Source organism: Oncorhynchus tshawytscha, unplaced genomic scaffold (genome assembly GCF_018296145.1).
Source record: "Oncorhynchus tshawytscha isolate Ot180627B unplaced genomic scaffold, Otsh_v2.0 Un_contig_14872_pilon_pilon, whole genome shotgun sequence".
Taxonomy (NCBI): domain Eukaryota; kingdom Metazoa; phylum Chordata; class Actinopteri; order Salmoniformes; family Salmonidae; genus Oncorhynchus; species Oncorhynchus tshawytscha.
Window position 1 is genome coordinate 170,730 of NW_024609581.1, and position 15,023 is coordinate 185,752.

At 43.9% G+C, this 15,023-nt stretch overlaps 1 protein-coding gene across 1 annotated transcript in view; it reads left to right on the forward strand.

The window, feature by feature from the left end:
- Positions 1 to 15,023, forward strand: part of LOC112241677 (zinc finger protein 609) — a 61,631-nt gene that overhangs the window by 13,420 nt on the left and 33,188 nt on the right. The window contains exon 2 of the mRNA XM_042316044.1: positions 9,454 to 10,322. Coding sequence (XP_042171978.1) covers positions 9,576 to 10,322 — 747 coding nt within the window. The 5' untranslated portion in view covers positions 9,454 to 9,575. The remainder of the gene's footprint in view (positions 1 to 9,453; positions 10,323 to 15,023) is intronic.

Below are 15,023 nucleotides of genomic sequence, written 5' to 3' on the forward strand. Positions count from 1 at the left end.
GGGTTACATTATGAGGCAGCTGGCCATGGGTTGGCACCGACCATTACACTATTGTTAACCAGTATATTGATTCTCCCCTTTTGGCTCATGTGCCGCTGAAAAGACACTGCATTGCTTGATAATGTTCAGCGGTGTCTGGCTTCAGTTCTTTTTCCACACAGACACAGAACCGGCAATGGAAAAGATTACTTTTCATAACATCGCTCACAAAATGATATTGCTTTGATTATGTGTACTCTGGGACGAGATAAAATATACAGGAAATAGCCTACTTGAAGTGTTTTCACCGCTTAGGTTTTAGACTGTGTACTTCACCACCGTCTGAACAATGGGGATGTTTTCAAAGCACTGTAGACACTTCACACACAAGATGGGAGTCTGGTTAGTCTACATGCTACAGTTGAATCAGATAAAAATGTGTCAGATTGTGATGTGGCAGCTGAGCATTACTCTTGTCGTATTGATGTAGGGCTTCCCAGCTACGTGGCGGAAAGGCAGTAGCAAGTTAATAGTGGCAGTATTGTATGTCAATATAGCCGTAACCATTGCTGCCGTGCAGACACATAAACCAGTAGTGGACAGACTCAACTTTTTAATGAGCTCTGTTGCATGCCACAGGAAATGGAAGTCCCACTGTGAATGGGAGCTTGTTCTCCCCAGGTTGACATTAGCTGATATGGAAGCTGGCTGACCCGCAGGCTCCTGATTCCCATCACCTGGAGTTCCCTGTGCAGTTCTATTTTGGTAACCAGCTCCAGGCACACAATCCAATTACATGGAGGTTACTGTTTGGCTCTCTGGACGGGGACCTGTCTTATACCAGGAGTCAGGGAAAAATTGCTCCTGTGCCAGGTTCTGCACTATTCAATTGAGGTTTTATTGGGTTATTACTCTGCCGCAGTAAATTATTGGGAAGCTCTTGGCAGGTGCCACAGAATATCTTTTTAATCTGCTGACGACTGTCCGCTTTCTCTGCATCGTAACCCTGTGACTTTTTGCACACTGGTGTTGTGTGGTGAGAAAAACCTCCCTTTTATTTCATGGCACTCAAACAGCCAATGTGTTGTTGAGAAACTCTTACCCTGGAACTGTTCACTGAAATTGGGAGTGGTGTTCTGCTAAGTAAGAACCGGGTGTGTAGCTTTAACATCCGATCCATTCCAGTAAGACAGGGTTAGGAGAGAAGGGCTGAATGAGTCTAGCAGTGTTGCTGTCACTGATTCTATTCCGGTTCTGTTGGTGTCTGGTTATCCATGACTGATTAGCCTGGGCTACATGTTCTAGTCCCTAGTGTCTGCACAGATGGTACCCTCTAACATTAGGATGTAGAGACTAGTCTATATCAGCTCATTTTAATTAAAGGGATACTTCAATTTTCTACTTACCCAGAGTCGAGGAACTTGTGGATACTATTTATGTCTATGTGCACTATGAAGGAAGTTAAGAGGATGTTTCGCCAATTAACTAGCATTAGCGCAATAACTGGAAGTCAACAGGTAAAGTAGCATACACTAGCATACTTATAGACTTCCAGTTATTGTTTTAACGCTAGTTAGCACTGGCTTGTGAAACTACCTCCAACTTCCTTCATATTGCATGCATAGACATCAAATGATATCCACAAGTTCCTCTGACTCTGGCTAAGTAGAACAACAACTTCATTTTCAAGGTAACTCTTGTAGAGTTGGTACATTCTGTGTGCAAATAATAGAATGTGGACATCCGTTCTGTAAAGAGGTGTCTCTTTGTGCAGGCCAGATATCATCCCCACCCTGACATGGGTGTCTGATGGATTGCTGGGGGAAATTGGATCTCTGAGAAAAAGACAAGCACCGAGGGAGGTACATAGCCTCATGCCTTCGGTCAACAGACTGCTCACTGGGACGTTTCCTCCGTGGGTCTTTTCAAAAGGCTTGCTCTGCAGTTCTGGTGAAGGGCAGTACAGTAGGTCAACCGCAAATAGAGCTACAACCCCTCTATTATGAAGGTGTCGGATGATTTAGACCCCACCACTGTTTAGCCAGCCAAACGCCACAGCTGCAACCCCCCCCCCAGTTTTACCACACTACCATGTAGGCTCATCATATGGTAGTTTACCAGTCTTACCACACTTCCATGTTGGCTCATCATATGGCAATTTACCAGTCTTACCACACTTCCATGTAGGCTCATCATATGGCAGTTTACCAGTCTTACTACACTTCCATGTAGGCTCATCATATGGCAGTTTACCAGTCTTACCACACTTCCATGTAGGCGCATCATATGGCAGTTTACCAGTCTTACCACACTTCCATGTAGGCTCATCATATGGCAGTTTACCAGTTTTACCACACTTCCATGTAGGCTCATCAAATGGCAGTTTACCAGTTTTACCACACTTCCAGGTGGTGGTTGCTGTGAATCGGCCCTTACTGAAACCTGTTTAATTGTTAGGCTACCATGAAAGTGCCCATTTGGGAGTCTACTGTTAAGTAGAGCTGAATAATGTGGATGCCTCCTGCTTCCTTTCCTCCCATCTCCATTAGGTCAGCAGGGACAAGCCTGAGAGCTGAATAATGTGGATGCCTCCTGCTTCCTTTCCTCCCATCTCCATTAGGTCAGCAGGGACAAGCCTGAGAGCTGAATAATGTGGATGCCTCCTGCTTCCTTTCCTCCCATCTCCATTAGGTCAGCAGGGACAAGCCTGAGAGCTGAATAATGTGGATGCCTCCTGCTTCCTTTCCTCCCATCTCCATTAGGTCAGCAGGGACAAGCCTGAGAGCTGAATAATGTGGATGCCTCCTGCTCCCTTTCCTCCCATCTCCATTAGGTCAGCAGGGACAAGCCTGAGAGCTGAATAATGTGGATGCCTCCTGCTTCCTTTCCTCCCATCTCCATTAGGTCAGCAGGGACAAGCCTGAGAGCTGAATAATGTGGATGCCTCCTGCTCCCTTTCCTCCCATCTCCATTAGGTCAGCAGGGACAAGCCTGAGAGCTGAATAATGTGGATGCCTCCTGCTTCCTTTCCTCCCATCTCCATTAGGTCAGCAGGGACAAGCCTGAGAGCTGAATAATGTGGATGCCTCCTGCTTCCTTTCCTCCCATCTCCATTAGGTCAGCAGGGACAAGCCTGAGAGCTGAATAATGTGGATGCCTCCTGCTTCCTTTCCTCCCATCTCCATTAGGTCAGCAGGGACAAGCTGAGAGCTGAATAATGTGGATGCCTCCTGCTTGCTTTCCTCCCATCTCCATTAGGTCAGCAGGGACAAGCCTGAGAGCTGAATAATGTGGATGCCTCCTGCTCCCTTTCCTCCCATCTCCATTAGGTCAGCAGGGACAAGCCTGAGAGCTGAATAATGTGGATGCCTCCTGCTTCCTTTCCTCCCATCTCCATTAGGTCAGCAGGGACAAGCCTGAGAGCTGAATAATGTGGATGCCTCCTGCTTCCTTTCCTCCCATCTCCATTAGGTCAGCAGGGACAAGCCTGTGAGTGCAATTGTGTCAAAAGCAGAACAGCTGATGTCAGAGCAGCTAAAGCAGACTCTGAGAGTGCGTCTGGAGCACAGGAGGTTAGTGGCACCTTAATTGGGGAGGACGGACTCATGGTAATGGTTGGAGCAAAATATGTGTGTTTGATGCCATTCCATTCATTCTGTTCCAGTCATTATAATGAGCCGTCCTCCCCTCAACAGCCTCCATTGGTCGGAAGTCATTGGAGAAAGTGGCCAACTGAATTTAAAAAAAAAAAGGTGTTTCCAATCAGAAGATCCACAAGGCTTTTGTCTGTTCAAGTAGGGGAAAAGATGCAATAGATTGTATCAAAGCTGAAGCTTTCCTCTCCCCTCACACAAGCAGGAACCTGCTGAGCACGCTTTCTGAGAGCAGCAATTCAAACGTTTCACAGCAATGACCTTCCAAATGGTGCAGATTCTTTTCATTTAATTTCAGATCCTAAATTACATCTCAGCGACAGAGGAATTAGAAAATGAAAGGTTTTGGCCAGCTATTAGAGGCAGGAGCCTTTTCTCTCCACAAACAGGTTGGCTGAAGTCCTGTTGTGTACACTGTTTGGCCCGGTGTTTTTGTCAGTGGCAGTGTGCAGCACAAAGAGAATCATCAGAATTCAGGCCTCTGAGGCGTTATTGATCTCATCTCCACAGACCCCCTCTGAAAAGTCTTTTGTGCTGGGTTTATTTCCCCCTGCACGTTCCTTATCACAGGGGGAGACGAGCAGTGCAGATGTGAGTGTTAATTATTTACTGGTTTGTGTTGGAGGGAGGGGTGCTGCAGGGGCAGAGGGGTCACGATGCTCAGACAGGAGGCAGTGTCTTCCACTCTGCTCCCATTCAACCCAGCCAGCCCGATGCTCAGCAACATGGGGGAGAATGATAAATGAGTTTCTGGAAGTTGTTTACAGCCCCTGGAAGGGCAGCAGTAGCACAGACATGCTAAAAACCCGCTGCTAGTGGAGCTTTTATAGGAGTCAGTGGAAAAGACCACGTGTTTGGGCTAGAGGGAGTTATTGTCTGTTACATGCTGACCAGACCGTGTCCGCTGGCCATTGCGCACATTTGATTTTGTCAGGACACGCAGGTTGAAATATCAAAAACAAACTCTGAACCATTAAATTAATTTGGGGACATGTCGAAAGCATTCAACATTTATGGTAATTTAGCTAGCTTAGCTCGCTGTTGCTAGCTAATTTGTCCTGGGATATTAACATTGGGTTGTTATTTTACCTGAAATGCGTAAGGTCCTCTACTCCAACAATTAATCCACAGATAAAACGGTAAACCGAGTTTGTTTCTAGTAATCTCTCCTACTTCAGACTGATTCTTCTTTGGACTTTATATGGCGGTTGGCAACCAACTTTAAGGTGCATTACCACAACCAGCTGGACTGGCGTGTGGACCTCAGTTCATCTTTCAATCACCCACGTGGGTATATGCACCTTAAAACCAATGAGGAGGTGGGACTTGCAGCTCGTCGAGCATCACAAATAGAACCAAATTCTATTTTAGCGTCTGGCAAAGAAGTTGTTCTTTGAATCGCGCAAGCTATGATTGAATAACATGTATGTTTAAATATATTTTGTGACGCAAGCGGTGTGGTCGGCATGTTAGAGCTGAGCAGGCATGTGTTTTAAGAGTGTAATGTCTCTTGGATAAGATGGACATTATGGATAATTAAGAGTGACTTCAACTATACATATATATACACACACTTAAAAATCATATAATGTGATTTTATGTATTTTTTTAAAGATTCCGTCTCTCACAGTTGAAGTGTACCTATAATAAAATTTACAGACCTCTACATGCTTTGTAAGTAGGAAACACTGCCGATTTTGCAGGTTATCAAAAACTTGTTTTCCCCACTGTATATATTTATTTACTTACAGTGCCTTGCGAAAGTATTCGGTCCCCTTGAACTTTGCGACCTTTTGCCACATTTCAGGCTTCAAACATAAAGATATAAAACTGTATTTTTTTTGTGAAGAATCAACAACAAGTGGGACACAATCATGAAGTGGAATGACATTTATTGGATATTTCAAACTTTTTTAACAAATCAAAAACTGAAAAATTGGGCGTGCAAAATTATTCAGCCCCTTTACTTTCAGTGCAGCAAACTCTCTCCAGAAGTTCAGTGAGGATCTCTGAATGATCCAATGTTGACCTAAATGACTAATGATGATAAATACAATCCACCTGTGTGTAATCAAGTCTCCATATAAATGCACCTGCACTGTGATAGTCTCAGAGGTCACAAAAAAAATACAGTTTTATATCTTTATGTTTGAAGCCTGAAATGTGGCAAAAGGTCGCAAAGTTCAAGGGGGCCGAATACTTTCGCAAGGCACTGTATCCATCCATTTAGAAGTGAATTACAGATACAGAGGCCATGTTGGAGAAAGCTATCACATCTGGTGCAGTCGACTGTATTTGAAGAAATGGTAGGCCTAGACCTAGGCTATATGAAGCTAACATGATCACAATGTGTTTGTGTAAGGCATGCCTTTTTAACAGCACTTTATTTAGCCTACATTATGGTGTTGGGCTGTGCCTTTCCTCTGGCATCATTCATGTTTTCTTAAGCTGCCCTGTTGATGCAGGGGTTGTCAGTGTCCACTTGACAGAGTATGGCTATGTTAACCCTGTGAGGGTGAGTAGTGAGGCCAGTTGGTCTTCATCCGTCACCAGTGACACTATCAGCAGTCCTTGTGGAATGAGCCAGTCACTCAGAACAGTGAGGCCACGGTTGGCCGTCAATCAGGATTTACGTTTCACATGGTTGCCATGGTGACTGTGGGAAATGGTTATGGAGATCAGGATTTCTGTGCAACGCTGTAGCACCTTTGGGATTATGGTGGAGTTTGGGAAGCTTTTAGATAATGTAGTGTTAAAGGATGGATCATTGTCCCTGTTTTGTCACATTTGGTTAACAAAATGCATCTTTTGCTACAAGCATTTGGTTGTATTTAATCAAGAAAACAATGTCTCTACTACTGGGTAAAGAGAACTGTGGCTCTAGGATAAATAAGCCTATTTGACACATTTACTGACTTGCAGGACTAGTTGAACCTTTCTTTACCTTACCCCCGACCTTCTTGATTAGCAGCTTGATTGAATAGGTCCCAATGTAATGGCATGTCGTTGTTTTTTTTCTTGCTAGTGAAGACATCACAAGCCTTCCTGATCCGAATAATGTTAGATCAAGCTGTAGGCCTGTGTCAGCTGTGTGTAGTGTTTAGAGGTCGACCGATTATGATTTTTCAACGCCATACCGATTATTGGAGGACCAAAAAAGCCGATGCCGATTAATCGGACGATTTTTGAAAATGTATTTGTAATATTAATCAGACGATTCTAATGATTTATTTATTTGTATTAATGACAATTACAACAATACTGAATGAACACTTATTTTAACTTAATATAATGCATCAATAAAATCAATTTAGCCTCAAATAAATAATGAAACATGTTCCATTTGGTTTAAATAATGCAAAAACTAAGTGTTGGAGAAGAAAGTAAAAGTGCAACATGTGCCATGTAAGAAAGCTAACATTTAAGTTCCTTGCTCAGAACATGAGAACATATGAAAGCTGGTGGTTCCTTTTAACAGGTTGTAGGAATTATAGGACTATTTCCCTCTATACCATTTGTATTTCATTAACCTTTGAGTATTGGATGTTCTTATAGGCACTTTAGTATTGCCAGTGTAACAGTATAGCTTCCGTCCCTCTCCTCGCTCCTACCTGGGCTCGAAGCAGCATTACCCATGCAGAGCAAGGGGAACAACCACTCCAAGTCTCAGAGCGAGTGACGTTTGAAACGCTATTAGTGCGCACCCCGCTAACTAGCTAGCCATTTCACATCGGTTACACCAGCCTCATCTTGGGAGTTGATAGGCTTGAAGTCATAAACAGCGCAATGCTTGACGCACAATGAAGAGCTGCTGGCAAAACGCAGGAAAGTGCTGTTTGAATGAATGCTTACGAGCCTGCTGCTGCCTACCACCGATCAGTCAGATTATATGCAACGCAGGACACGCTAGATAAAGTAATATCATCAACCATGTGTAGTTAACTATTGATTATTTTTTTGTAAGATAAGTTTAATGCTAGCTAGCAACTTACCTTGGCTTAATGCATTCGCGTAACAGGCAGTCTCGAGAGGCAACGAGAGGCAGGTGGTTATAGCGTTGGACTAATTAACTGTAAGGTTGCAAGATTGGATACCCCGAGATGACAAGGTGAAAATCTGTCGTTCTGACCCTGAACGAGGCAGTTAACCCACCGTTCCTAGGTCGTCATTGAAAATAAGAATGTGTTCTTATCTGACTTGTTAAATAAAGATTAAATAAAGGTTTTTAAAAATGTTGGCCAAATCGGTGTCCAAAAATACAGATTTCCAATTGTTATGAAATCAAGAAATCGGCCCTATTAATCGGTCGACCTCTAGTAGTGTTAGATCAAGCTGTAGGCCTGTGTCAGTTGTGAATAGTGTTAGATCAGAACTCTAATTTTAAGCATCAGCTGTCAGAGCAGCTTACCAATCACTGTACCTGTACACAGCCAATCTGTAAATAGCACACCCAACTACCTCATCCCCATATTGTTATTTATCCTCTTGTTCTTTTGTACCCTAGTATCTCTACTTGCACATCATCATCTGCACATCTATCACCCCGGTGTTAATGTTAAATTGTAATTATTTTGCCTATATGGCCTATTTATTGCCTTTCCTCCCGGCTCTTCTACATTTTCACACACTGTACGTATATTTTTCTATTGTGTTATTGACTGTATGTTTGTTTATGTGTAACTCTGTTGTTTTTGTCGCACTGCTTTGCTTTTTCTTGCCCAGGTCGCAGTTGTAAATGAGAACTTGTTCTCAACTGGCCAACCTGGTTAAATGAAGGTGATCTGGCCTACCTGGTTAAATGAAGGTGATCTGGCCTACCTGGTTAAATGAAGGTGATCTGGCCTACCTGGTTAAATGAAGGTGATCTGGCCTACCTGGTTAAATGAAGGTGATCTGGCCTACCTGGTTACATGAAGGTGATCTGGCCTACCTGGTTACATGAAGGTGATCTGGCCTACCTGGTTACATGAAGGTGATCTGGCCTACCTGGTTACATGAAGGTGATCTGGCCTACCTGGTTACATGAAGGTGATCTGGCCTACCTGGTTAAATGAAGGTGATCTGGCCTACCTGGTTAAATGAAGGGGAAATAATAACAAGCTGTAGGACTATGTCAGTTGCATGAATGGAGGACATGTACTTAAATGTTTTGCCTTGCGGTCCGCACTCAGTTTTCATAGAGGTCTAGAGGGCTACACTGAAATGTTGTTATATTTTCTCGTCATTAGAATTTGCAATAGTCCTCTGTCCATTTAAAAAAAAAAAATTGTATCCAATGTTCCCTCTGTAGCTTCTGTTTCAGTCGTTGTTTGCAAGCTGGACAGAGTGAAGTTACAAATTGTAGGGCTGTTATCATTTCTACACTGTTTCGGTTTGGTTTCAGTCATTTCAATGTAGATTTAGGGCTCAGACACACCAATAGCTTTCGCTGACCGAGAGAACTTAGTACCTCTGAACAGGGGCTGTAATTTGCGAATCGAATGCACACCAATTTTACCTGTTGCATGAAAATGTCAGCAGTCAGACATCTGCGGCAGGTGGTCCCTTAAACACAACGAGCTGAACGATTGGCAGACCAACGCTAGATCCACATTAGTGCAATGAGTTTGAGCCTTTAGGTTGTTTTCATTGGCAATTAAAACAACTCTTGAACCTTTATTCTTCATCGCTGTGAGAAGTTCAAAGGTTTTATCACCTTCAAACTTTCTGAATTTTTGTCTTCTGTGGTGCTGCTCAGCCCTTTTTGTTTTATGTCATTGGTTGGCTGATACCTACTGTATTGGATAGATGTAACTATTTTTCTCTTTTTTCCCCCCCTCAGGGCAAAATGTGGGTAAATAGGAAGGGGATACCTAGACCCTAAGGATTCTCTCAACCCAGTCCCCCAGCAGTCAGAGAAGGTGGCGGACCTCATTGAGGCAAACCTGGGCCGTTGGCACTAAAATGTCCTTAAGTAGTGGCACTGCAGGCGGGAAAGGTGTGGACTCGAATGCGGTGGACACTTACGACAGCGGTGATGAGTGGGACATCGGTGTAGGAAATCTGATTATCGACCTTGACGCTGACTTAGAAAAGGACAAACTTGAGATGTCTGGAACCAAGGACGGAGGGGGTATGACGGCTCCGCCCACTGCTGTTGCAGCTTTGCCTGACAACATCCGATTTGTTAGTCCTGTACCTGGCCCTCAAGGCAAGGAGAGTAAATCTAAATCCAAACGCAGCAAAAACTCTAAAGACAATAGTAGCAAGGTCTCAGCTGGAGATGGGACCAAGAAAGAAGGGCAGACGCGAACCCAAGGGGAACCAACCAACACTGGTGCTACTGCAGGAGCCACTAGCAACAATTCCACTACTGGCAAAGGAATGGAGAAGGGTGGCAAAGTCTCTCGGAACAGTGGTAAAAAAGACAAGGAAGGGGCAAGTGGGAAAAGTAAGAAGGAGAAAAGCGAGGGAGTGCCAGTGGTGGTAATAGCTGCCACTGAAAAGGAGGTGGTTTCTCAAGTAGCTTTGGGGGTTAACCGTAGTGCCCCCTTTGAGAACACACAATCTACAGACTTGGTAGGGGACGATCAGTTGGGGAATATTGCACTCGAGTCTGTTGGGATAGTTCCAGCATTGACAATTAAAACTGAACCACAGGAGCTGGACAATATAGAATGCAGAACATTGAAGAAAGTGAAAAATGAAAAGGTAAGAGTGCTATTAAACAAATTATTGCTTGGAATGTTTCAGCTGAATGTGTATCACTATGCAAGACCAATTTCCAAACCTTTGCCAAGCTGTAGGTTCAGATTTCTTTCCATTTGAGATGTGGTTTTTGGTTGAACAAAATTTGAACTTTGTAATCTTTATTGGAACATGATGTAGCCTTGTCGGGGGGTTGGAGATGTGCCTGCTGTTTCTCGCCACTTTAGTTTTGTCTAATTGAAGACGTGGCCCACATTTCTCATCAGTTGTGAGTATCAGTCAGGACAATCTGGTCATGATGGCTTTTCTGAAATATCTTGTCCCTCTGCCTTTAAAGCCTGGAAGAACTTTAAAGTGCTTGGCTACAGTTCATTATTATTACAATTGTCTGGTTATTAAAACATGTTCTACACAGGATGTTTGTTTTTCAAAATGAATCAATTAGCTTGCTGACTAGCTAGTTGATTGCTGATGGGAACGCTAGTTTTCCTCTTTTCAAATATATACATTGTCATGCAAGAAACTCATGAACAGTTGCTTAACTATTTACCAGCACTTATCCTGTCTCCTCATTGAGCTGGTCTATCAGTGTGTCTATTGTGTGCTCAGAAACAGCCTTTTCATGCTCTGTTAGTACCAGCAGTAGAGGGAGGTGCTGGGGATTGTTTTGTCTGTCGTCGTGTTCCATTCTTAATCCCACAAGCCCCGGCAATGCCTGGTGGGTGGGGGAGGGGGTGGCAGAGCACGCCCTCACTTTCGCTGCTGCTCTGAAAGTGAAGTGGGGGGAAGGGCCTTCGAAGAAGCAAGTTTCCCTCTGTCAGGAATGCAAAGCTGTGAAGTCTCCTCAGATAACTCAAACAGGGAAGGAAATCTAAGGACAAAAGGCTTAGCAATCAGAAAGTACTCAGGCAACCCAATGAGCTCGGCATGGAACTTGAACAAAGGGTCAGACTCAGCACTGACTGGGTTCTTAGACTCATCAGGGTCTCCAGAAAACGGTTGCCGATAGTGTTTCACTGAATTCATATCTGATTCCTTGAGACCCGATGGAAGTTGTCCCATGCCACGTTCTAGATTCGTAAGCTAAAGGCCTACGTTTAAACAGAGGCCTCAATACAATGGACGTCTAGACCACGTTAATGATGAATACAATGTATACTGCCCTGTTTTATGACATTTTTAAAATATTTTTTTAACCTTTTTATTTAACTAGGCAAGCCAGTTAAGAACAAATTCTTATTTACAATGACGGCCTACCTGGGAACAGTGGGTTAACTGCCTTGTTCAGGGGCAGAACGACAGATTTTTACCTTGTCTGCTCAGGGGATTCAATCTAGAAACCTTTCGGTTACTGGCCCAACACTCTAACCACTAGGCTACCTGCCGCCCCAAAAATATGGCATTTTCTATGATGCTAAAATGAACCTAATCTTTATCAATGTTGTCCAACATGTCTCATCTCCATGCCATGGGTGTTCCAGAGTTCAAGTCACATTTGCCCAAACTGTGAACAGTATGTATAATACAAGTCAATAAGATATTTGAATAGCGTGTTAAGTCATCCAGATGTTTCCCAGTTAGTATCTTGTTAGAGGTTCTGAGCTGTAGCTTAATAAAGGTGTTGTACGTGACGGCAAGTTTTCTTCCTTCTAGACATTTGACAGTAACTGGGTGTGATTTGTTATTCATCATCTCAAATACATAATTAAAAAAAAATGTAATGATGACTTACTAACTCATGCTCTTATCCTCTGAGTGTGTGACTTTGGCCGCACTGTCTCCATCTTAGGACAGAGCTCCTAAAGCATTGGCTCTTGTTTCTGGAATAAATCATCTCTGCTCCCTCAACTATAGCACTGACACCCCCCCCTCTCTCTTGCTCTCTCTCGCTCACTCATTATACAAGCCTGGAGGAGCCAGGCGTTCGTCAGCTGCCTCGACGTGATGCTGGCCTTGACGAATGGAGCAGCTCTTATGGAAAATTACATTAGCAATGTCAGTTGAAAAGAGGAAGGAGGAAAAAAGGGTCTGTGAATGAGCCTGGCCACCACTGTGTAGTCGCTGATGTGCAGTTAGGGGAGAAAGGGGTCTCATGAGAACTAGCTTTATTACCTTTTCTTGCCTCTGACTTACTGGTGCTATTGTGTTACAGCTCATTCCTTTTAAATAACACCAAGGCTTTGAGGACTCTGAATGAGTAGGGAGGGATGACTGGTTTTGAGGGGAGTGTCAATTGCATAGACGAGGGTAGGCCATACCTGTTCATATATGCTGGTTAGCCCCGTTTCCAACAAGGGACTTGATGTGTAGTCCTAAACACAGAACTTGCTATTCTCCCATTTGACATTTTTGCGTGGATAAACAAGGCGATACAGCAAGCAGGGATTGGAGAAAAACTGTATTTCCCCAATCTGTTCAGCCAAATCCTACCAGGAATGTTAACTTGCTTGGTCCTGCTGAGGCACCTTGCCATGAAGACACATTGTTTCAGCCCAAGCACCATGACGGTGCTTTCCTTTCAGCTGTTAGTCGTCTAGCCTAGACGTGTTCCTTTTGAACTGTTGAACAAAGCATTATGAAATGTAGCCGAAATCTACTCCATGTCGACCTGTTCATTTCAATCAGTTATTTTTTTTTAGATATTGTGCCACCTTTTTCTTCCCAATTTTGTGATATCCAATTGGTAGTGACGATCTTGTCTCATCGCCACTGCAATTCCCCAATGGACTCGGGAGAGACGAAGGTTGAGAGCCATGTGTCCTGCGAAACATGACCTGCCAAGCCGCACTACTTCTTGACAATGCTCGCTTAACCCAGAAGCCAGCCGCACCTATGTGTCCGGGGAAACACCGTCCGAAGTCGGCTTGCAACCGCTAGAGTAAACTGAGCCAAGGAAATCCCCCCCCCCCCGGCCAAACCCAATTATGAGCGGCCCTATGGGGCTTCTGGCCATGGCCGGCTGTGACACAGCCTGGGATCGAACCCGATGCTGTAGTGGCGCCTCAGCACTGTGATCCAGTCCCTTAGACCGCTGCGCCATTCGGGAGGGCCTCAATCATGTTTTGGCCCTAGCACTATGACAAAGCATTCTTTTCAGCGTCTAGCCTCGACGTGTTCCTTCCTCACCAATATCATTCTGTGTTCAAACTGAGCATTATGAAATGCAGCCTAAGTCTACTCATGAGTCAAATGTTAAATGACTCCACTTCGCCCCGTGGAGCGCACAGAGACTGATTTTTCCCCCCCTAATTTCAGAGCAGAGAAACCAACCGATAAAGAGACGTGCAGCGCAGTGCTTTGTTGTCGCCTCAAGCGAGTGCGGAGAAGTGATTCCTCTTGATCAGCAGACTTGTATGTTCCATGTGATTGCAGCAAATGAAGAGCCCCCATTCAGGCTGTCGTGAGAGGCCTCTGTAGGTAATGGGAATCGCACAATGAAATTGTTATCTTGTTAAATGTTAAGTATGTTTGAAATTTCTAATGCTTGGAAATGTGTATCATAGTTTTACTATGTTGAATCAGTGGTATTTTCTTTGCCTTGGTGGTAACTATCCATGCTTGAATTGCTTTTCCTGGTATTAGCAACCTTGATTTGTCATTCCTCAAGGTGTTATTCTGTTCACTAGGATCCTGAAAGCCATCTGTCTGTGGTATAATTCATTAGCATAATAGAAAATCCAATGTGGAAAGTGAAAAAAGACACTCCATCCCCTGGCTCTCCTTAGCTCTTTGCCTGTGGTTGGCCTCCAACATTGCCCGGCTTCAATTTCATTGAAAACAAAGCTTGTTGGCCCTACATGCCTATTTTCAGTTGATTTGACAACCTACTGTTGAGAGAACCTGCATGTGTGTTTAGATACGTGTGTGTGTGTGAGGAACAGATGAAGGGAGGCATTTTGCAGCAGCGGACTCAGTCAGTCAGTGCTGCTGTGATTCCTGTAGTGCTGCCTCTTTCTGTTAGAAACTCTCCCACAGGGAGCCCCCCTCTCTACTCTAGTAAAAACACTCCACACTAATTGTTTCCCACATCTGTCATTAGCCTCTGTCTCCACAACAACGTAAAAGGCTGTGAGGCTAAACACAATACAAGGGAGGGTTAGTGACGGCAAATCTACTTTGCCCACCTATTTAGAAAAAGCTATAGCCTTGGATTATTGAGGCTAGGTCAGTTAACTTTTGACCCCTTAATGGTGTTAAAGGAGATAAGGATCGGGTAAGCTGATCTCTGACAACTTTTTGGTTGAGCTAGCCTGTTCCTCTCAGATCCAGAAACATTTAGGCTAGAGTTTGCCTGAGTTTGCGGTTGAATTCGGTGTTTAATGTGTTTCCCCTTTGTCTCTTTATGAAAAGGACACATTCATTGTCCTCTGTTTCCTCAAAGCATGTGCAGGCAAGCTGTTAAAGGCCTTTTGTCTAGGCTCTTCTGAATTTCTCAAACTGTTGGGAAGCATAAACATGTTTCCTTTCAGTGTTTTATATAAATTGAGATCAGACAAGCGTTCATAATACTGAGGAAAAGACCCAAACATTTGTCACAATCTTTAGGCTGTCAGTTGCTGCAGATATTGCCATAATCTACTCACATCAATATTAAGCTAGATTCATTTTTGGCATGCCAGCGAAAAGCAGCCTTGAATCTGGAATGTGTGTTCGTGTTGCTTTTGGCTCCTCTGCAGTATAAGTAAGGAGTTTGCTTCGGTAAGT